The sequence below is a fragment of the Colias croceus genome, chromosome 19 (assembly GCF_905220415.1).
Source record: "Colias croceus chromosome 19, ilColCroc2.1".
NCBI classification, from domain to species: Eukaryota; Metazoa; Arthropoda; class Insecta; order Lepidoptera; family Pieridae; genus Colias; species Colias croceus.
The window spans coordinates 4,643,570-4,667,882 of NC_059555.1; the positions used below are offsets into that span (position 1 = coordinate 4,643,570).

Genomic DNA, 24,313 nt, shown 5'->3' on the forward strand with positions numbered 1-24,313 from the left:
ACATATCAATAAATAACTTATCTGCAATAACAAAGTAAATACATGATAGTAGCAACATAAACACTTACCATTTTATAAGCGTATTCATAGTCACTCAAAATTACATTAAATTACGTTGAAAATCGTTTTTCCTATTAAAAATCAAACGTGCGCAGCCTTTCGCCGGTCACTTTCAGACTTAAGAGAGATACAAATTGGCTACCTATTAGCGAAAACAAAACACATCTAGACCGTATAGTTTTCTGTAAGTGTGGATGGCCCCGTCGTGCCCCGCGTCCCCGTAATGCCCCCCTCTCCCCTAGTCCTTTTAGTAATTTTTTGTATTTTTATTTTTAACCATAGGTAGGTATGTTTTTTGTACCTCATTATGATAAGCTTAGTTTCGACATTCAGTAGTTTCTTTGTTAAATACAGCAAAGAAAGGTTCATCATAAGGAAAGCAGCAAATGCCTCTCACGTCTGCTTCACAGATTGGTTTTATTCAGGAGAACTAAGTTTTAGTGGTACCTATTAAGTTAGTTAGTAGTTAGTATTAGTTGCATAATAATAAAAATATATCCGGTTGATATAACTTAGAAACTGAAGTTAAATAGATGATTATGATATCATCGTGACTAAAGTATAGCTCGTAGTTTAACCCATGACATAATTATTATGGAGTGAAGGAAGTTTTTTTTTAGCAACGCATTTTGTTTATTTACATCACGTGCTACGCCGTTAATTTTTTATCGAAAGAATGTGGTGTAATTTTCAATCGTAAGTATTGCGTTCGCTTTTTTTCGATGCCAAATTTATAATAAATTGTAAAACTATTCAGTCTTAAAGGATGATTCCTTTATAAATATATAACGTAAAGTCTTGTGTGTAGGTGTAAGTAATGCCAACTATTCATCTCGATCGCTAACAGCAGTGGCCAGGGTGTTATCAATCAACAAAATTACATAAATAAAAAGAATAAACATAGATATTTAAATTAGCGTTCCGGTGTGTTCCCAAAACCTGTGTAGAAAAATATTAAAAACCTTTCTTATGAAATTGGTCGAAATCCCCTAAAATTTAACTTATTGTACTCTTTAATACCATTAGAATCCTATTAGATTTGTTACCATTGCCAGAACTTGTATTATATTTCCACAATATTACCTATTCTTAGACGTATGTGATTAATTTTCAAAACCCATAATGAGTCAACAGAACCGTAAAGCCACGAGGAAACTAACAGTACCTACACAATTAATTGAGATTGATTATGAACACGATTATAGAATGATGAGAATGTGGAATTAAATGTATTCCTATGAAATGTGTGATTCGTGTACTGATTGCTTAATAAGTTAATATGTATATGGAGACCTAACATGATGCACAGTTGAAAAATCCCCAAATCTGTTTGAAAATGCATTGTACACTAAATTTTTTTTCCTATATAATTTTTTCCTTGTATAATGCATGTGTACATTACACATGCATTATACAAGGAAACTTCTACGAAGCCATTTAAATATGAACATTTCTCTATAAGTAGATTGTGCAATAAAACTGTTTACCATGCGAAATCGGAAAGAAAGTGATAGAAACACCGCCTAACAAACATCGCAGAATAAATAATTCGTTCATACTTCGTACTGATACGTTTGATATATTATACAGTTTCTCGATACATAGGGAATATATGGGGAAAAGCCCAGACTCTATTTTTTTTAATTATTCAAATTTTAAGCAGTTCTCATAGTCTAAATTTATTCAAAACTGTTCAGCCGTTCTTGAGACAAATTTTCTTCTAAATGACCTAAACCTGCCTAAAGTCTAAACCACATGTTCTAATTTTGTATCGTAGACTGACATTGACGTAAGTAATAATGTCACATAAATCATCATAGATAATCATAGATGCGGGTGGTGTTCAAGTAACCCACTTTCAAACACTAGCAAGTGACAACGTACGTTAAGGTTTTCCCATGATTTAACACCATTCTAACACTTTCTCTACGAAAACCCCCGCATTTTTTTCGCAACTAATATCATCTATATAGAGAGTGCATAGAATTCTAAAGGAGGAAGGAATTCTAGTAAAAACACTTATGATAATTTTTTTTTTATATTTAATTGTGGGTCTTAGAAACCATATTGTACTTATAACACTTATACAGGGTGTCCCACTGTTGGTATACTAAGCTCAAAGGAAGTTATAGTTTTGCATACGCTGAGTACGTAAAAAATACTTATAAAATTCCAGACCCATTTTTTTTTTCAAATAGATGAATTCTTAAAACTCTATGTGTACACCCATAACAAGCAACCCGCCTAACTTTGCCACCAGCACGTGAGCTATCGTTGAAGATTATGTTTTCATAGACAAAATGCTCACATTAGAGAAGCGTTATTATATGCCGGCTGCGCGAAGCTAGAGAAGAAAACATGGATTTTCAGGAAAAATTTAGCAAACAATTTTTTACGTAATTTTGTTGTTTAAGTATTATTTACGTGATCAGTGTATGCAAAACTACAAGTCCCTTCGCGCTTAGTATACCAATAGTGGGACACCCTGTATATGTGCTTGTGAAATAAATTGTTATTTATATATTTGTCTTATGAATCATAAACAGTAACCAATTATTAATAGTTTTGCTCTCCATCAACAAAAAATCTGATAAAAAGACGTTGCTTCAATAAAATTATTGAATGATAAAAATGGGGCAAAACAGATTAATTTTATACATTTTGGTTTTAATATTGAATGCTATTATTATTTAATAAATATACTTAGTTCTACTTCATCTTCTTTAACAATTGTCAAGATCTTTGGTGGGTGTTCTTAATAAAATCTGCTCCTCTTTCTGCTATCATAATAACGGGCGCTTGTGTATTGGAAGTAGGCACATTGGGCATAACCGATGCATCTATTACGCGCAAACCTGAAAAACAATTTACATTTCGTTTAGATAAAAAGATATGTATCTAATGGTCAATTAAGGTAAAAGATTGTAAAACATAGTTAAAAAAATTATAAACATTCGAAACAAATATCCGCATGAATTTCGAATGCAGAGTGCATTGTTAGTGTTTAACAATAACATCTTGATAAGTAAAAGAGAATGCGCTTTAACCGCTCAGTGTATATAAATACCTAAAAAAAAAATAATGTAGGTAAAATAACAGCTGAAAATCAGTAAATTTAGAAAAAAAGTCCTTAAAATCGAATATCTATAAATTGTTTAACATACAAATATAATTTTTCTTCCATTATGAATGTATTATACCATCTATTAGTTTACCTTCCACGCCATACACCCGTAGTTGTGGATCAACAACCGCCATACTATCGTTCTTCGCTCCCATCTTACACGTTCCCACTTGATGATTCTCCGGTTCCGTATACCGCTGTGCAACACATCTGAAGAAATCATCCGTTGGCTGCGTACTATCTCCACATTCAGACGCGTATCCTTCTGTTGGTTTGATACCATATTTTTCGCGAAGGAGCTAAAAGAAAAGAATAATGAATAAAAAAGCGCCTGATAAAATACTTGAGGTGGTTTACTTTTAAACAGGCGTTGTATTTTGTATGCATATTGTTGGTTATGTTAATAGTTTTATTCGTTGTAATGTCTAAATATACTATAATGTCGATACAACTTGATACTGTCATATGAAATATAATAAAAATATCATGTAAAACACTTTTCGCAAGATTTCTCAATTATTGTTACTAAAATAGCAACGGGAAAATAAGTTTTTCAGAAGTGGAAGGCTTGTCGTTTTGCTTTTCCTACAGTCCTATTAATCGATTAAAATCTAAATAAATTACAATAATTATCAATACTTACTGTAGTATTAGCCAATCGGTACGCAATTTTCGAAGCTTCTACAAGAACATTAAGCTCATGTTCTTCATCGAAATAGTTAGGCTGCAATACGGGTTTATCGAATGGGTCGGCTGACCTGAGGGTGAGGTAGCCACGACTGCGAGGTTGAAGAGCTATTGGGGAGATTCTGTAATATCAATAACTTATTAACTTATAAAAGATTATTCTTAACATATTATTTATCTCAGTTCAGCAGGATGCATAAGTTACCTTCTGCGTTCAATTAATTTTCATACTACATCACTTCATTACAAAGTTATAATACAGTTATTCTTCTTATTAAAATCATCATCATTAAAATCACGTACGGTGTTGAATCTTTGAAAGCCGTTTTACGGACCATCTTACCAAAATACAAACATGTTACACTGTAAAGCTAATTATAGAATCGACTAAACACTTACGTGATATGCCTCCTATTCTTCAAGTCATTCTGATTAGCTACAGATCCATCAGTGCAATGAGCGCTGTACCCATAGAAGAAGTATTGAATATCTGGTTGTCGCCCATGTGCAGGTGCCATAGGAGAATTTATTAAACTAACTCCCTGTAAAAGGTAATGATTAAAGATATTGTTCATTCACAAAGACAATTTTTTTGGGTAAACCAGCTGGCGCGTCCGGCGTCACTGGTCTGACATTGTACTTTCAGACAATTTCATAAAAATTAAAACGCCGAGCGAAAATTACTCTACGCTTAGTACTAAGGATTGTTAGAATATTATTATGATGAGAAATAAGAAATATTGCTAACCTGTGACAATCCAGTAGCAGATAGTGGTCCCTTCCTTTCTGCAATGTATTCTATGGCAGTTGACCATGTTAATTCAGGAATATCGGATTCCTTTGTTAATGTGAAGTCAAACGAAGACCCAACGTGGTTAATAAGATTCTGACCGACACCTGGCAAATCCTTTATCACCGGAATATTAAACTTTTCTAAAGTTTCTTTTGGACCAATTCCGGAGAGTAAAAGAATTTGAGGAGAATTGATTGTACCACCACTTATAATAGCCTGAAATTATATTCCCGTTTTTACCACATAAATGATGGATATAATAATAATAGCAAATGAAAGGATTCAATCGTCGAAAATAAACAAATTATCACCTCCTTTCTGACTCCAACAGTCCTCTTTTTACCTCCTTTAATGTATTCTACTGCTATTACTCTATTTGTATCAGGATTCACAATAACTCTGGATACCATGGTTTTAAGACTAACATGCAAGTTTATACGTTTTGAAACTGGACGTAGATAACCTCGTGAGGAACTGTATCTTGAACCGCGACTGTAATATTTTTTTAATAGGTTTTATCACTTGAGTTATGTAAATAATAATATATTAGAATTAATAATTATAGTAGCAACTCTTGTTACAGCAGTAGATGCAAATATTAATTATATAGGACGTACCGATTTTTTAATCCTTGGTTAAAATGTATCCGTCCAATAAAGTATTACACGAACATATTAAAATGTCACATAAAAACTATCACATACGGACAATTATTAGAACACATTTTTGAAATGGTAGTTTAATACGTTATTCGATAAACAAGTTTTAACCAAGGATTAATAACTTTTAAGCATTAGCCCTTAAACAACTTTTTTATTCATCCCAATTTGGATTGTTAAGTGAAAAAGGAATAAGTAAAATGAAAAGGACTTACTCATTATAAGTCTGCGCGATGGTAAATCCAGTAGCATTTTCTGCATTCAAGTCACTGGTTGGGGGATATCCAAGCTCACCAGCTGCATTGACGACGTCTTTCATAAATTGTGGAGTGTATCGGAACTGAAAATGAAATTAAAATACTAATGATTTTTTTTTTAATTCTGGGCGACCCACCATTCAAACTTTGCTATTTGATTTCATGACAAAAAATAAAGAAAAATAATACCTAACTTCTCCTTTTGAAAGGAAGTATAAATGATATTTCCTATCTATACATCAGGAGAAAAAAGAACGCTCTAACAACTCACCCTTTGAACAGGTAGTGGTCCATTAACACCATGATATTGAGGCGAGACTACTGTTCCCACTTCTTTATTTCTTTCACCCTTAATGAAATATGGAAAAACTTCCTTCCAAGACCAACCTTCAGCGCCGTTCGCTGCCCAGCTGTCGTAATCCTCTGCATGACCTCGCATATACATCATACCATTTATAACTGACGTACCACCTAAAGAATATAATAAATTCGAATAATAATTCTTGGAAGAATATTTCATGCAGAATACCTTACTTGTATGTGACACAATACTTCCTAAGTCTTTTTATCGCAGGTTGGTTTGTATGCCACCTTTAAATTTATATTCATCTTCTCAAAGACATTGGTAGTTCTCAAAATTAACTCCTCCTAATTTTTTTCTTGTTTTGAGAAGGAAGCTTAATGAAAATATCTTGGAAGTATTTTTTCTTTAATCATAAAACACGAGAAATCCAAATCCTTCTAAATTCTTCACATGTAACTGATATTAAGAAAACTATGAATCATAATGATTTTACCCAGCATTTTGCCCCTCGGCCAATAGCACTTGCCCCCTTTAGCTAAACACGATTTGCTCTGCGGTTCAGTGTAATAGATCCAATCAGTCTCAGGACGACCCCAATAAGCTCCGAACCAACTCGGTACTGCTGATGGAACAGGTTCGTCACCACCCGCTTCTATCAGAAGAACCTAAAATTTGCGAGATTTTAAGATGAGAAGATATTTTTTCCTGTACCATAAACCGTTTCTAAAAATCCATACTAATAATATAAATTGCGAAAGTAACTCTGTCTATCTGTATGTTATTCAATCACACCTAAACTACTGAACCAATTTTCATGAAATTTGGTACCTATGGAGATATTTTGATACCCGAGAAAGGACATAGTCTATTTTCTATCCCGGGAAAATGACGCAATCCCGGAAATCCCACGGGAACGGGAACTATGCGGGGTTTTTTTTGACTGTGCGGACGAAGCCGCGGGCGGAAACCTAGTAGGTATATAATAAAATGAGAGAAAAGTCCATACAATTCACATAATATTTTTTTGTACAATCATAGCTTAGGTACCTCGCTATGAATAATAACTACTTTAAAGCATACTAAAAAAAATAATACCCACCTTCCACATTGGATTTTCTGACAGTCTAGAAGCAACAACCGAGCCGGCTGTTCCACCTCCAATAACCACGAAGTCGTAACTTTTATACAATTGGGTTCTATCCTTGACACGGTCACAAGGGTCGGCGAGGTCACAGCTTCGATTCACGTAGGTTTCCAAGATGCTCATAAATAAAATGAACGAGCTCCCGCAGGATGGCAACATGGACGGTCCATAGTCCCGTATTGGGCACAGGCAGGTCTAAAAATTAGTAATATGATATTGACGTAAAGATTCTTGTCTTTCTATCATCGCAAAAAGTAATGTAAGCTAATTTTATAGAATAAAAATCCATTAACAAAGCTTTAATAATGCTTCTGCATGCTCGATCAGAACTTTACTCCGTATTTTCCCAGAATTATAGTTGCAAAGTATGAGAATAGATCTAAGGAAAATAAAGGAGTATTTTCTTCAGATCTATTAGCTCTATAGTATAACAGCTATAAGCGATAACTCACAGAACAGTAAGAACATAATACATATGTTCTTACTGTTCTGTGCGATAACTCCAAGTTTACACAAATTATCGTATCACACATCACTGTTAAATTTTTAGCACCACCATAAACTTGAACTCAACTTCATGATGCCTCGACTTTTAATCCGATTTATTATTGACGATTTGAATCTATGTAAAGAGATTAAATCCAATTTCTCCTATCGTCTACTTCCCTTTTTACCTTATAATCTATAAATATAATAAATCTGTAGAAGGGTCAATTCTGTACATTGAAAATATTGAAAAAATAAATAGCAGGGGGTGTTACTGGATCGATACCAAACCCAAATATGTGATTAAAAAATTTTTTGTCTGTCTGTCTGTCTGTCTGTCTGTCTGTCTGTCTGTCTGTATGTGAAGGCATCACGTGAAAACTAGCGGTTCGATTTCGATGAAACTTGGTATAATTATACCTTATTATCCTGGGCGTAAAATAGGATACTTTTTATCCTGGAAAAATACGTAGAAAAAAATTAATCTTAATTTTTCAGTTTTATCCATAGACGTTGTTCCGTAGAACCGCGAACACACGTTGCGTATTATTATAGGCCTAGCCGTATTTGGGAATTGGGTCCAATAGATATTTATAAGATTTTATTGTCAGAGGTACCTACTCAAAATGGAGAAATAAACCATCCACGCGAAGACCGACATCCGCGCGGACGGAGTCGCGGGCGGAAGCTAGTTCTACATATACTTAAATATTTCATTTTTGTACTAAGACGTTAAAATTTTATGATTTCGATAAGCATTATTATCACATTCCGTTACAGCTTTTATGAAATTTATTGATATAATTACTCACAGCGGTATTTAGCATCATCCTTGATTTCTGAAATGAAATAAAGGTTTACTATTATATTTATCAGCGTATATTTCACCTACTCAGAGACATTTCAACTGTTATTTATTATTTAAAAGTCCTTTTATAAAGTCCATCTTAATTTAATTTAGCAGGTTATTAACTTACAGGTTTAGATTATTTACTTAAGCAGATTATTACTTACATAGAACAATATGATTATGAATTACCTATCTTAGAATAATTATTTTAAATAATGAATGCAGATATATCACGCGAGACCACCGCTAACATCCTCGACGCCGCACTGCGAAAATCTTCACAAACATTATATTTATATGTCTCGACATGTATTATCTGGACTATGATTTGCATACGCAAAGTCATGATCCATGGTGATCTTTTTGAAAGACTAAATAAAGAAGTTCAGATATCCGCTAACCGCAAAAGACCTGATAATTTTAATTATAAAACATTATTTACAATCCTAGTAGGATCTGCTTGTTGCCATGTAGGTAGGTACATATTATTGAATATGAATAGGAAAGAATATCTATTTATTATATATATAAAACTCAAAGGTGACTGATATAGTGATCTATCAACGCACAGCCCAAACCACTGGACGTATCTGGCTGAAATTTGGCATGCAGGTAGATGTCATAACGTAGGCGTCCCCGAAGAAAGGATTTTATAAAATTCATCCCCTAAAGGGGGAAAATAAGGGATGAAAGTTATCATGAAAATTTGTCTTTTCCACGCAGGCGAAGCTGCGGGCAACAGCTAGTACTTAATATAATCTATTGTCGGTCGCATCAAACATCCAAAGTAACTAAAAATCGACGGGGCTATAGAATTAGAAGCACACTGTTAGTATATTGTTATAGGATTTTATTTAAGTTTCTAAATGAACATTATAACGTTTTCAAATCCTGTAATATTACATTCAAATGTTATCATTTCAATTGTAATCATAATCAATTTTCCATACTGAACCAGTAAAAATTGTTTCAATTTTTTATTTCCTTTTGTGCGAAACTAGCTCTATGTAGCTCGATAAGGCTCTAGGTGTGTTGTAGAACACTTGAAGAGAGATCAAGGGTTTTTCTACCGTTTCGTGCAAAACACGTGTCAGTGAGGATTAAACCAAAACTAAATAAGGCTAAGGCACAAAATATTTTTTAAATTCTATATATGATCCGTATGTATATTTGCCACTGAAAAAAAATAATGTCAGTTACTTAAAAAAAAAGATATACTTAAAATACCTGCCTAAATATCATTACCTTCTCTTGTCAGAAAGCGATTTTTGGTAGTTGTTATCAAATAACATAAATATTATGTATATTTTTGTGATATTATAAATTTGTTTGTATAAAGTAATAATCCAGCCATTAAAATATGTGAATAAAAATCCGCTAACGGTTGCTATTTTCATTTGCTGTGATAAATTACGTTTAACCATAAAAATTACTCATTACCATCAATTGAAGAAGAATTAAAAAGAATCAACCTGTACGAACCCCCTAACGATGTTCCCTGCCTCACTCCCCTTTGTGCGATCCTTACTCAGTCGATCAGTAAACACGAAACAGAGTGGACGCTTGCAGTTTGTAGATAAATCAACGAAATATACGAGATTTTTCGACGTGGTAAGTTTTTTTTTCATTACCATTAGAGATATTTTTTGATAACGAGTAATTATTTTGTTTGTATTCTGGATGTTTATATGATAATATTTTTAAGTCTTGACATCTTTGGAATATTAATTCCAATCATTTTACTTTTATTAAAAGAGCAAATCAATAAAATGTACTAGATTATCATTACCATTCCTTTCATTACCATAATTTACCATCACCTATTTAGAAAATGGTAATGATCATGAAATAATGGTAATGAAGATAATTTTACTATGTCAAATTTAAATGAACATAGTAGTTAGATGTAGGTATTTTTTGTCCCAATGATTTTTATATATAATTAATATGGAATACATCTTTTTTTATGGATAATGCTTTATTTTTAGTCTTATTTACAGATAAGACGATGGCTAGGACTAAGTCGAAAAAAACACGAGAAGAAAAGTTAGTTGAAGCAAAATTACGTAGAAGAAAGAAGTATGAGGAAATTAAAAATGACCCCGAAAAATACGCCGTTCAAAAAGAAAAAGAACGACTGAGATACTTGAAGCGTAAGGAACAAAAACAAATCAAGAGTGCGGCTGATATGACGCCAAGAGAAAAAAGACTTCAAAGAAAGAAATGGAAGGAAAATACCAAAAGATACATAGAAAAACAGAAAGCAAATAGAAGAATTCAGCAAATGTTAATAGATGGCACCCCACCGTCAAGCGACCGTGAAGATACTGTAGATTTAATTAATCAGCAAGATCCATTAGAAGGAACATCTCGCGAAGCTAATAGTGTAATTAATGCAAATTGCAAACTTTGCCAAAAAAAATATATTTGATAAGGAAGATACGATACGTACACAAAAATGAAATAAGTAAACTCAAGAAAGAGAAAGAAAAAGTTGAAAAGGAAAGAGATGCAATTAAAAGGGCGTTAAGAAGGATAACTAAGAAAAACCAAATACGACAAGATCATCACAGCCAAAAGAATACACAAGAGAAAGTAGATAGGCTAGTAGAAACTATAGACGAGAATAAGCGGGAAGAAGTAAAAAAGAAGTTATTATTCAGTGAGATAGTAAGTAGAAATTTATCCGAAGGGTATAATTGCCTTAAAAAGAAAGAAAAACGCATATTTAGCGACATTGTAATTCGAAACAGAGACAAATTTAAAAAGCACAAAATATTAGGAATGACTAGCACCTTTTCAGTACGACCCGAATCTCAAGAACAAAATATAAAATGTAATAAAATAGACATCAAACAATTAATTGAAGAATTTTTCCAGGATGATTTAAACACGAAGATATCTCCAGGGAAAAATGAATTCATAACTCGAAATGGCGTAAGAAAGCAAAAAAGATATCTTAACGACACCCTCATAAATCTCTATAAAAAATTTATAAAAAATCAGAAAGTAGGATATTCCACATTCTGCAAATATCGCCCATTTTGGGTACTACAACCAAAAGATTCGGATCGGAATACCTGTGCATGCAAAATACATGTAAATTTTGATTTATTAGTGAAGAGCCTCAATAAAAATAAAATAATAGAAGAAACAAATGGAACTGCTTTGCTGCAAAGTTTATGTTGTGACGCTTATAGTGAAAGTTGCCTAAATCGAACGTGCAAGGTTTGCCAAAGAAGAGTTTTAAACTATAAAGAATTTAACAATGACTTAAAGATAAACTATTACGAATGGTGCACAAAAAGAGAAAATTATGAAACGAATGGAGATGAGAAAATTAAAATTGTAAACACAAAAATAAGAGCAACAGATCATCCAAAAAATATTATAGAAAAGCTGGAAAATTCATCAAAATCATATTTTAAACATTGTGCTAACATTCTTGTTCAGTATAATCATTTAAAATCTCTAAAGGCAACATTATCTTCTATGGAAGCTGTAGTACATATCGATTTTTCGGAGAATTACTCAATTCAGTTTAATGAAGAAATCCAAAGCTTTCATTTTGGTGGCAGTCGTACACAGATAACATTACATACAGCAGTGTTATACATAATTGATCAAGAAACTGGAATCTTGAAGCCATATAGTGCTTGCAGTATTAGTGAATGTAATAAACATGATGCAAGGGCGATATGGGCTCATCTGCTACCACTGCTTGCCTATATCCAAGAAATATCACCGTCGATTGATACAATTCATTTTATTTCAGATAGCCCATCAAGCCAATATAGGAATCGATACATGTTTTACGTGATTAGTCAATTACATTTAGATTTTCCGGAGCTCAAATCTATTACTTGGAATTATTTAGAAGCAGGACACGGAAAGGGGGCACCGGATGGTGTTGGGGCCGTTTTAAAGAGGACTGCAGATCAAATTGTGCGGCTGGGTAGAGACATAGGTAGCCTAGAAGAATTTTGGACATGTGTAGAGAGCAAAGTAAAAAATGTTAAATTGATATATGTATCAGATCGTGACGTAGTTGAAAAACAAATTCCATCCGTGGTTCAGCCATTTCATGGAACGATGTCAGTGCATCAAGTCTTGTGGTCCAATAACTATCTAATGACATTTAGAGCTCTTAGCTGCTTTTTCTGTGAAAATGGAGAAATATGCACACATGGATACCATCTCGGATTTATGAACTTGCCAGAGCCGATCCTCACTAATAGCACTATACAGGCATCAGATGAAATTTTAGCTTTAAATAGTACAGGAAGTTTTTTAAGGGATTTAGAACCCTGTAATACAATACACCAGGCTCAAGAACAAAAACCTTTAACTAGCGTAGAACCAAATATTCATATTTCGTCAAGTATTAATCCAAATAAAACTATTACAGTCCTTTCAGACATAAAATTACATTGGTCCAACAAGGCTTTTTCAATTGACGAAAAATCCAAAAAAAGACCAATAAATAGAGTATTAAGTAACTTTTTTGAAGAGGATTCAGAAGAAGAGTTATTTAGCATTAAAGAATCGAAGAAGAATTCCAATTACTATTTTGGTGAAGCATCTACTGTAATTCGAAAGATAAAAGAGGAAAATAAAAAACCACTAAAGCAAACATTGGTGAGAAACTTTTTCGATGATTCTTCAGATGAAGAGAATGCTGAAGATAGTGTGTATGAAAATAAACGCATATAATAATATAAACGAAGGTGACTTAATAAGATTGTTAATTGTATGTTTTTGATTATTCTAATAATTACTCCTATTTTCAAGCACTTTGGGCTGCTTTCATGAAAGTAATTTAAGACTGTATTCAGAGTACCTAATAGATTTAAGTTCTCTAAGATCCATATAGATTATTTTGTGATTGTAACTTTTAAGACTGTCTAATTAATAATGTGGTGTTATATAATTTTTAGTTAAACATATTATTATGTTTATGTTAGTTCTTTCGTAATTTTTTTTGTTGTAAGATCCATATGGATAATTTTGTGATGGTAACTTTTAAGACTGATTAATTAATAAAGTGGTGTTATATAATTTTTGGTTAGACATAATATTATGTTTTTGTTAGTTCTTTCGTAATTTTTTTTTTTGTTGTAAGATCCATATGGATAATTTTGTGATGGTAATTTTTAAGACTGATTAATTAATAAAGTGGTGTTGTATTATTTTTAGTTAAACATAATGTTTCTGTTAGTTCTTTCGTATTTTTTTTTGGTGTAAGTTAAGCCATTGTGTCAACACATATTACTAAATTTAAGTAAGCATTTATTTTTTATAAAAATAAAAAAAAATACAAATTTTGACCAGGTTAGTTTTATTTACATTGTCATTACCAAATACATTTATTCATTACCATTGTCCTTTATATCATTACCAAATTTCTTCACTCATTAAGTACCATACTTATTTATAATGTTTCAAAGCCCATATCATTCACAAATTTGTGTATAATTAATTGATATTCATATACCTAGTTTGTTTTTCATGTAGCTATCCAATGATACTAACAAAAACGAATTCTATTTTTTTCTCGCAAATAATGTCAATCTGCACGAAACGATAGAAATACCCTCAAAATACTATGTTATTTTTTATTTTCGCTGACAGATAACTCAGTGATGATTTTAGCTTTTATAAAAAGTTTTATGGAGATTAGGCAGGATTTTATTACTTTACCATTATTACAAATGAAAAAAAAAATAGATTAATTAATATTCGTCACGACAAAACCAGGTTTAGTTAATTTAATTAAACGTATTTTATTTATATTTTTTTAATACTGAACCTAAATCCTATCGACAAATATAATTATATTTAAATAAATGTGCATTAATTATTAGTTAAGATACGAGATTATAAACACTAATTGTAATTAAACAATACATCTTTGCGCTAATTAAAGAATAATGGAGTCACTGGAAGTTATGACGGTGAAAGAGTCAAGCTGCACATAAATTATATATTATGTAATATGCTTACGAACAAAACAAATGCCTTGCGGAAGATAATGATTTCCTGCAAGAAATGAATAGATTTAATAAAGTAAATTTATAGGAAAAAGAGTACTTTGCTATATATGAATATTTTAAATAAAAGAGTTTTACATAATATACATAATTACCTACCTACCTAGTACCTACACAACGATATATATTTTGTTTTATCTCCACATATCACACCACCCAACTTAACTTTCTACTACCTAATCATTTTCTTAAATATTCTGAAATTTTTACCTATACAACTATCGTTACAAAATCAATAGACGCAATAATGTATAATAAAAAAAATGTGTGCTTGTACTAATGTACACACGTAAGAAGTGAAATTTCTTCATGACCTTAATTTTCAAAAAATAATTTACTATATGCAACTTTACAGAAATACGTCGAATCACGCGTGGTAGGTATAAGAAAAAGATGGCGCGTAACGGAAAAATGTCACGCGTAACGAAAAAATGTTACACTACATTTTTTTTCCAACCCCGATAAAGAAGTTTCACTTCAACAAAAGTTCGTCGAATTCTAACTCGAATTAAGGTAAAAGCACCTAATACGGAGGTATTTCGCAACATTTGAAAGTAAGTATCAAAAATAAGCATTTGTAAGTCTTTCTAAAGGTGCCAAACCACTTTATCGTTAAAAGTGGAACTTAAATTTTGTATTGCTGTTGAGTCTATGTTTATTTTCATGATATTTCTTATTTTAAAAAAATATTGAAAGAGTCAGGTCGATTTTCCCTAATACGGAGGTATGATTTTGGTCAGAGCCTAATACTGCGTTAGGCGGCTCCTAATACGGAGGGTCAGAAATTATATTCATTGTTGTTCCGTACAAATAATATTTGTTAAATAATAGGAATGTGCTAGTAAAGTAAATTGTAAGTTTTTTATTCATTGACCATTGGTTTGATTACGTTGATTCACTTTTAATGTGTTTCATATATGCTTTTAGTTTTATCGAAAAAAAAACACGCATATCAAATAAGAATCCACAAAAAAAGACACAAAACTTCTTATTTATTTACGCAACCCTAAATCTGGTAATTTTAAGTTCTATGAATAGGGCCGTAATAGGAGATCATATAACCTAATACAGAGTTACCTGGAAACATCTACCACCGTAATAGGAAAACTACTCGTGTTTTTAATAATCCTAATTCTGACCCATCAAAAATTCGATAAACAAGAGAATGTAAATTCTGAATCAAATGATAACAGTTTTTTGGCTCAGATGTGTAAAACTCAAATCAACAGTTATACAAAATAAATGATTTGTGATACATTAAAATACACCTTCCTATTTTTACCCCTTCTAAGAAACAAACTTTTTTTACTCAACCGTTTTCATATTTAACTGGATTTCTAATTAAGAACACATACCGCAGAATATGGTTTCTAATTTATCAGATTAATAATTATTTCAACTAATCTTGGAATTAATTCAATAAGTAAATAAAATGAAAGTTATAAACAATTAAACATGTCCAGTATTTTTCCTATTTCGGAGTTATGCCACCGTATTAGGATTAATCTATAAAATTTGTATCGTATTACGGCGGTATTTTATTTCTTATTTTTTAGGTAGAAAATGACTTACAAATATGAAACAAGCTATTTAAATAGTGAGTGTAATAGTAGGAAAATGCAATAAACAATACATATACAAACTTGAACGGCTTTTTAATACGAAAAACTTAGTTTATAAATATTAGTGTACTTACTTTTGTTGTTTCGCGTTTGTATGGAAACACCTCTCATGTCGATGCCGTTACACAGATTGATTGATCTTGTTGTGTTGTCTATGTGCTATACTTGCAAACGTTAGTTAAGTCATGGAGTAATAAATTTGGAATAAATAGTTTACGTTTTGGTGTACTTAAAATTAATAAAACAGGAATTAAAATCGAAAATAGAAATACCACCGTATTAGGAAGCGATTTTGACTACCGCCGTATTAGGAGCCTTTACCTTAAATATTAAAATTGTAAAGCCATTATCTATGAAATGTATTATCGTAGTAAATAAAAATGGACTGATGCTGTTCTAAGGACATATCTGAGTACCTTTGTCCCCTTTGCACATAGTTCTGCACATGTGAACTCAAATTATTATAATGCTATGATATTTTGATGTTGTGTAGCGAAAATAATTTCCGCTCTCAAAATTAGTTATTATGAAAATTCCCTGTTATTTTAGTTAATGTTTGAGTACAACCATACTTATTAACTTTGGGTATGATTATATAGACAAAGGTATCGCTATGTCGCATATGTAACATCATCAAGGTATAAAGGTATTTTTGTTAATAAAATTTGTCCAGACTCTTAATGAAATGTTTTTATAAAAAGCAAAATACCTCTTAATAAATAATATGTAAGTATAAAAATAAAAAACTTTAGTTTCTCAAAATTTTTAGTTTTTCAGGGAAAACGTAAGTCGACATTTTTTTACTTATCTAAGTTAAAGTTGAGCCTAGACATTCCTTTTATTATATAATTAAGATATACATTTTATATAAGAGCGCCTGTTTCAAGTTTGTATGTTCTTTTAAACATCTATTTCATGAATCCTTATTTTATGTGCATAGATATTTTCCATGAGCACTCTGGCTTAAATATTTTTTGTAGGCGTTTTAAATTTATAATTTTTTTTTTATGTACAAGATTGAGGCTGACTGGATAAATTTAAATTTAATCGAAAAACCTATAGTTTGTTTAAGAAAGCTACCTGAGGTGCAAGTGGATATATAAAATACACATATAAAATTTGTGTATAAAGTGCGCATTATGTATCGGTTGGTTTATATATTTTTATCATGGGCTTGTTATAATTTAGCTAATTTAAATGATACATATAATATTATAATATGTCCATCAATTTCTGAGACTCAAAAAATAAAACAAAGAAGTATAACATTATCTTTTTATTTGTTTCATTACGCTCTATAAGAGTCGCATTGCTATACACTTATCATTCAACTTTTTACATAACATTTTTTTTCGGTTTTATTTACATTTTGTATAAAAATATCAGGCAGTCAGTTAGCCGGGTCGGAGGTAGGGTTTAGTTCCAGCCGTGAGCGCCGTGAGCGCCGTGCGCGCCCCAGGGTTCTTCGGGGGCGGACGCGGCGGCTTGCGCGGCGGCGGCGTACTGGTGGAAGTGAGCGGCGCGGGCGTGTTGCACCTCAGGTGTGTCTACTACGTACTGGCCGTCGTGGGTGAGCTGGATGTGGGCGAGAGGGCCGTTCCATTTGCCGTAACCCGCTCCGTAGCCGGCGCCGTAGCCCGCTCCGTAACCAGCTCCGTAGCCCGCTCCGGCACCGGCGGCGGCGTAGGCGGCGGGTGCTGAGGGAGCGGCGTGTGCAGCGTTAGCGTGGGCACTGTTGAGAGCGGCGAGGCGGGCAGCCTTCAAGTGAGCGACCTCGGGGGTGTCGATCACGCGACCGTCGTGGGCGAGGGGAGCGGGACCGTATTTGTAAAGGCCTGGAAAATATAGACATTAGAGTTAGTTACATGCCTAAAAGAAATCTTTTACGATGAGATACAAGTCATAGAAAAAGAGTTGTTTGCATGGGTAAAGTCTTGCGTTAAGATTCAAGATATAGCTTCATTATAGCAAAAATAAAATGGTTCATAATCCTTATTTATTATTTGAAAACTTAAACGATACCAAAGTATATCGCTTGCCCTTACGTCTACCTACTAGTTACATAAAAAAAAAGATATTTACCAGCACCAGGAGCACCATAGTGAGCAGCACCGCCATAGGCGGGGGCGGCGGCGTACGCGCCACCAGCCGGAGCCCAAGCTCCATGAGAGGTGGAGGCCTGCGCGTGAGCCGCCAAGTGAGCGGCTTTAGCGTGCGCTACCTCAGGTGTGTCCAGCACGTATTTGCCATCGGGACTGAGTTGGACGGGAGCGGGGGCACCCGCGTAGTATGAAGCTTGGGCTAGGCATAAAGCCGCTGCGAAGATAATCTGGAAAAGGGAGCGATTATGAAATTCATGCTTATAATAGCGGTACTATGAATATAAAGTGGTTGAAGCGATTAATTATATTGAAAATGTGATGATATGATATATGATGTAAACGTTTAATCGCATTAAAACGAATAATAATTACCATTAAAAATAATGAGTCAAAAAAAGTAGTAAATGAGTCATTGAGGAATGTTACAGATTAGTTTGCCAATATCAATAAAATAAATTGGTTACGTATTAGGTTTTAACTGTTCACATTTCCATAACAATTGATGCAAAAACTTGTGAATTGTGAAGAGATTGCACTGAGACCTGAAATAGTTTAGTGCTTGACAATGTTTTTAGTACTTATTTTGATACGGATCGTTGAACATTATGTTTTTACATTTAAACTCTATATTTTTTTATTAATTCGGACTTTAGTTTAGCACGATCTATTTTGCATTAAATTTACGTTTTTCGTATAGTAAAAAAAATCTTTAAGTCTAAATCATAACAAGATTTAGAAGTATAGAATTAAATACAGATTTTCTTACACTCGACCGATAATTAATGTTATAAACAACTTACGCATGCAATTAGCAATTATTTTCACACAATTACACACAAAAAGTAACAACTGCGCAGCGTTTTGCTAATTCGATTTCTTCACTTGATAGCAATATCCGTGTGAATTTGAAACGGTTGTAAAAAATTGGAGCAATACTATATACTATGCTCCAAATTTATAAGGATTTAAATCTATAAGTTAAAGTATAAAATATAAAATATATTGTCATAGAACTTCGATGATAAAACTACACAACTTACTATAAATTTGTATTCAAAGTTCCAGCATCCATAAATAGGAATTTATTCAAGTGTTCGAATAATTTAGCCTAATAAAATGTAATTAGAAAGTCGGTACAGAAATTATTGTGAAGGCGTGGCTCACGCAATCAAGGAGTTAACAAAACAACTGAGTAGGAAAGCTGGGCGAACTGGTAAATCTTGGCTATTTGACAAATAATTTATTGATACTTGGACTGCGTAACTCTATCACAACTTATATAAAATTAAACTATTATTTATTATGAACTATTGCGTTGCAATATTTATTAAATAGTAAACATAGTTAATACTTTATTAAAAATATTCGCGTTTGAATATATTTTCTATTTACAAATTAGTTTTTAAAACTCATCCATCACCCAGAATTTGTATACTTGTACCTATGTGCGAATCATTTAATAGTTGTAAGAAACAAAATGCTACTGAATGCCAATGATATTCGAATTTCAATAAAATATAGTATCGAATCTAAGGTATCGAATTTACTAAACAAATGACATAAATGAGACACAAAACAAGATTATTAACATCCAATATCTAGACTGATAAGTTGTCGATTGAACTTAAGGCTCGTATTTACTGAACGCCTTATTTAACATTCCTTATATATGCGATATTATAACTAAGTTACAATAATTAACGCCAATCTGTTATTATTTAAATGTCATAGACTGACATACTAAAACCGTTTAAATATCAAGTACGTGGGAAACAGGAGATTGCTCTAGGTATGTATTAATAAAGTTTTGAAAATATAGAATGGATATCTGAAATGTACAATATAAGAGAATACAAGAATGTATAATTTCCATATGATATAAATTCAATTGCGTAATATTAATATTATTGTAATTATATCGGCTTTATCGTGTGGCATTGCCTTAATAAATTTTATTATCTCAGCGCACGCAACTTGCGTTCCAACAAATCTCAAATTCTCGACACTTGTCGAAAACTACTTTGATTGATTTACTTGGATTAAACCTGCATAAACTTTAGTGTTGCTCTTGTAGATAGTGTTTTGATTAAATTCATTGTAGAACTTATAGAATATAATAAGTATATTCTACAAGTGGTAGAGTTATATAGTTGATAATATTTATTTGAAAATATTTCCGACCATAATAGTTATATTTTCAAAAAGAATTGATGATGAAACAGTAAAATAAGAGCAGTGATAGGAAATATGTGCCTTTAAAAGTAAATCATTTTGAAATCCATATTACATTGGCGCAAAAACATCGTTGCGAATCTAAGACGAATGGATAATAATGCAGTGTGGGATCAGACACATCACCCGTACCTTATTGTTCACTTCTTTACATTATTTGCTCTCATTTTACACTGCATTACCTATCAATTTTTTCAATTTGCCATTCATGTAACATGATTTCGTAATATCTATTTCAACATTTTCCAATGCGTGTTTTTATGCAAATATCGTTTTTGATATAGTGCAAGAGTAATCTATCTCATCTTAACATTAAGTGTGATATTTTCGACTGTTTGGAGTATTTCATAATTTTAAGGTTTTTCTATAGACTATTTTATTACCACTACTATAACAACTAGACCGATGAGGCAGTCGTTTCATACAAGAGTCATTATAATTTTAAATTGCCTACATTTGGGACAATTTAGGATAAACAGCACCGTGTTACTTTTGCGATCACTAAATGTTTGGACTTTAACTAATAACAGTGAAACAATTTACATATAAAATTGTTATATAATTACATATTTTCATCACCACATACCTACATATATTATGTTAACATAGTACCAAATAATACCGTGGAATTACACTTTTAAATATACATAATTGTTGTGAGATAAATGTTAGCACACACTTGGGTTTATTAATAAATAGGTTAACGAGTTTGAGATATAATTTTAGATAAAGAAAATACGAGCAATCGTATTGTGAGACAGGTGTACTCGCAGACAATCAAATGTTGTGAAATGTAGCGTGGCCCTAAAGGTCTGATCTAATTCCCTTTATGTCTAGGAGCGGTCAAATACCTTGAAATCACGGAGACCACGGCATTTGAAGCTATGCGAAGGCCTCTAATATGTTTCACTATTTCATACTATCGATTTCATACTTTCGATTGCATTGTCCTATAATGCATGTTTGTTGATGTAATGTATTGCGCTCTGAGGCATAGCCCACAATTAGGTCTCATAACCTAGTCGTCGAGGGGGTTAGGACAATACCTTATAATTTAAGGCATGCCTCATATAGTCCACTTACAATGCAATAAGTTTTGCAACGCAACGGAATTATCATTCAGTGAACTGGTGCACAACTAACGATCGATTGCATTGCAACAGAGGAAACAGTGGGCGGAGGAAGTGTTATGGTTTCGAAGGTCATAAGAAAATTCGTGAGGGCCGGGGAAATCGCGCCATGTCACGTTCGATCTGTGGTTAGCTATGTACGATTCGATTGTTGCAATATTACGCGGTCGAAAGTGAAACTGACAAAATTGGCTCATAAAAATTGAGTGTATTACAACTGATACATTTTTTTCATATTAATATTTTTTTAATTTAGTTTTTAATGTTAAAGTAAGAAATTCGTCCGTAATAAATTCGTTTACATTGTTATGGTCGTAATTTTAATGTGCATAGAATGAGTCATTAATCGGTAAATTCAATCAAACTATCGTGGTTCCGGAAGAATGCTTATGTAAATAAGGCGAAGAAAATTAGCATAACAATGAATAAGATTGGAATTCATTTAGATAGCTACAATTCGTAGGCGATGTAACAGGATGCAAGTTGTATTAATCATCTGCTACATGACTTTTGAACCTTGACATAATTTGATTTTTGTTTGTTTGTTTTCTTTATTTCATGTAAAAAAAGTGGTTCCGTAACTTTATTATATTGTGATCAAAATTTAAGAATTTCGTGCCCAGATGTTTAATGATATATTCATGATTTTAGGTAATATATAAAATGATATTTATGTGTATTTTATGCGATCGTTTTACGCGGGGATAAACAATGCGTCAAATTATATATTTTTGAATAGTTAAAAGTACTATGAACAATAAATCTATTGTTTTATCCCTAATCAAATTGCTTTCGAAACAGGTGATTTGCGGAAATCCTTTGTTCTATTCAAGCTCAAAGTAATAAAAAGTATATATGTCCAATCCAGCTTCGACAGTTTTAGTAACCGGTAGCAAAAACAACCTGATAATAACCCACAAATCATGTATTTAGCTGGTGCTAGATAAATTTATATTTCAAGCACAATAATTTACTATCCATAAACTACGAATATTATTATGCATATTAATGTCCCCTAATATCTTTCAATTACCGATTTTATTGATTCGAAGTACACGTTTGGTATCGGAAAATATTAATAGCGGTAATTAAATTTTGGTACAATGTAAAGCCAATGGTCTAGTTTATATTATTTATTACATGAATATATATCCATACTTAATATTATAAATGCGAAAGTAACTCTGTCTGTCTTTCTGTTACTCAATCACGCCTTAACTACTGAACCAATTTGCATGAAATTTGGTATAGAGATATTTTGATACCCGAAAAAGGACATAGGCTACTTTTTACCCCGGGAAAGAGGATAGGTTTTATCCCGGAAATCCCACGGGAACGCGAACTATGCGGGTTTTTCTGATTGATTGTGGGTGGAAAGCTAGTGTTATAATATTCCAAAAATGCAATTAAAATTATTCTGAAATAAAATTAATTTACGTCGAGCTCACATGCTGAATCCACTTATGATATATCGTTAGATCAAATAAAGCTGTGTAAATCTTACTTCGTTATCTGATTAATTATTCTCGCGCTTTAACAATAGATCTTAAATCTTAATATTTACGATTTTTCTCATATCACTGAAATTATTTTTTTTATGAAATATGCTAACGTATAAATACATAGTACGTAATATCTAAAGAAAAAAACACAACTCACCATAGACTGCATGATTATTGAATACTAAAGTAAATTGGAGATCTCAAACGAACTGACTTGGCGCTGCTGGCTATCCAGTACTCGCCTCGAAATTTTCGCCTAAGCGACGTGTGTTCGCAACTAGTTCGAAACTGTGAATGCTGATTGTGGCTGCCAGCCCCTTTTATATGTATCAACCCGATACAGTTCGTAACTGGAAACAATTAACGGGCAAGTGCAATGCCGTAATTTTTATTGTGAGATGCGCGTGCGCTGTGATAAGGGATGATAGCGGCAAGGTCATTTAGATGAGGTCGTACGTAAATTTCAGATGTATGTGTTAAATATTTATATGATGAAATTCGGTCTTGAAAGTTTCTCTACATTCCTTAATTATTACTCACTTATGTGGTGCAGAAACTATTTAAATTTTCTTGTTGTTTACGGTTCGGTTTGTACGCTCATTACGCATGTAAATATTAACAAAAACTATATTTCATTAATGTCAAATCCTTATTTTACGGTGTTGTTTTATACTTGTAGAGATTAATATAACAAATGTTATACGCTCTATAATGAAATAGTAACAGAAACAATAAGATCTCTCTATTTATTTATCGTGGAAAATATATAGAGAGAAGGCATATCTATATACAAAATATTTTGAAAAATATGTATTACTAAATACATATGTACATATGTATAAAATGTAATGTTATATGTGTTTCATATAATATGTATTTATGAAAATACAAATTAGACTGAAAAGTATTCCAATCGAACAATTAAACAAGCTGCGTGACATAGAGCACGTTGATGTCTTTTGAATGATCGATTCCGGTACCGCGAGTTCCGTAAAATTCCGAACATGCTTCGACACATTGTATGCAATTATTAATAATTTATTTTTGCAAATTACTGCCTTTAGTTCATTTTACAATAACACCTTAAAAACTACAAGAGGTGTTTAATTTTTGCAGTGCATTTTTTAAAATCTGAAACAATCTTTACTCGATTGTTGAAATAGTTGCATTTGTTTTTTATTATAATTAAACTCCAATAATTTCAGATTTACGAAATAATTGCCAGAATTGTTTTATTTTTAAAATTGGCAAATCATGAACAAAATACATTGTTGAAATACTTACAATAATTGACGGGGTTATAGTAGGTAG

At 32.3% G+C, this 24,313-nt stretch overlaps 2 protein-coding genes across 3 annotated transcripts; both read right to left on the minus strand.

Moving 5' to 3' along the window:
- Nucleotides 1-2,556: 2,556 nt before the first annotated feature.
- Nucleotides 2,557-8,641, minus strand: LOC123700187 (glucose dehydrogenase [FAD, quinone]-like). Of its 2 annotated transcripts, none has more exons than XM_045647328.1 (12): nt 8,529-8,641; nt 8,327-8,353; nt 6,984-7,223; nt 6,378-6,549; nt 5,852-6,051; nt 5,539-5,663; nt 4,976-5,156; nt 4,620-4,880; nt 4,271-4,413; nt 3,828-3,993; nt 3,276-3,483; nt 2,557-2,915 (listed from the first exon to the last, which is right to left on the minus strand). In XM_045647328.1, exons 2-12 carry the CDS (start codon nt 8,342-8,344, stop codon nt 2,794-2,796), a joined length of 1,836 nt encoding a protein of 611 aa, XP_045503284.1. In that variant the 5' UTR covers nt 8,345-8,353; nt 8,529-8,641; the 3' UTR covers nt 2,557-2,793. The 2 variants fall into 2 exon arrangements, with proteins under 2 accessions (XP_045503284.1, XP_045503285.1); XM_045647329.1 differs by having other exon boundaries at nt 8,554-8,571.
- An 8,656-nt stretch (nt 8,642-17,297) lies between these two features.
- LOC123700188 (pupal cuticle protein-like) lies at nt 17,298-23,312 on the minus strand. The gene is made up of 3 exons (XM_045647330.1): nt 23,160-23,312; nt 18,119-18,365; nt 17,298-17,871 (listed from the first exon to the last, which is right to left on the minus strand). The coding sequence occupies exons 1-3, from the start codon at nt 23,169-23,171 to the stop codon at nt 17,453-17,455; spliced, it is 678 nt and encodes a 225-aa protein (XP_045503286.1). The 5' UTR covers nt 23,172-23,312; the 3' UTR covers nt 17,298-17,452.
- Between the last annotated feature and the right edge of the window lie 1,001 nt (nt 23,313-24,313).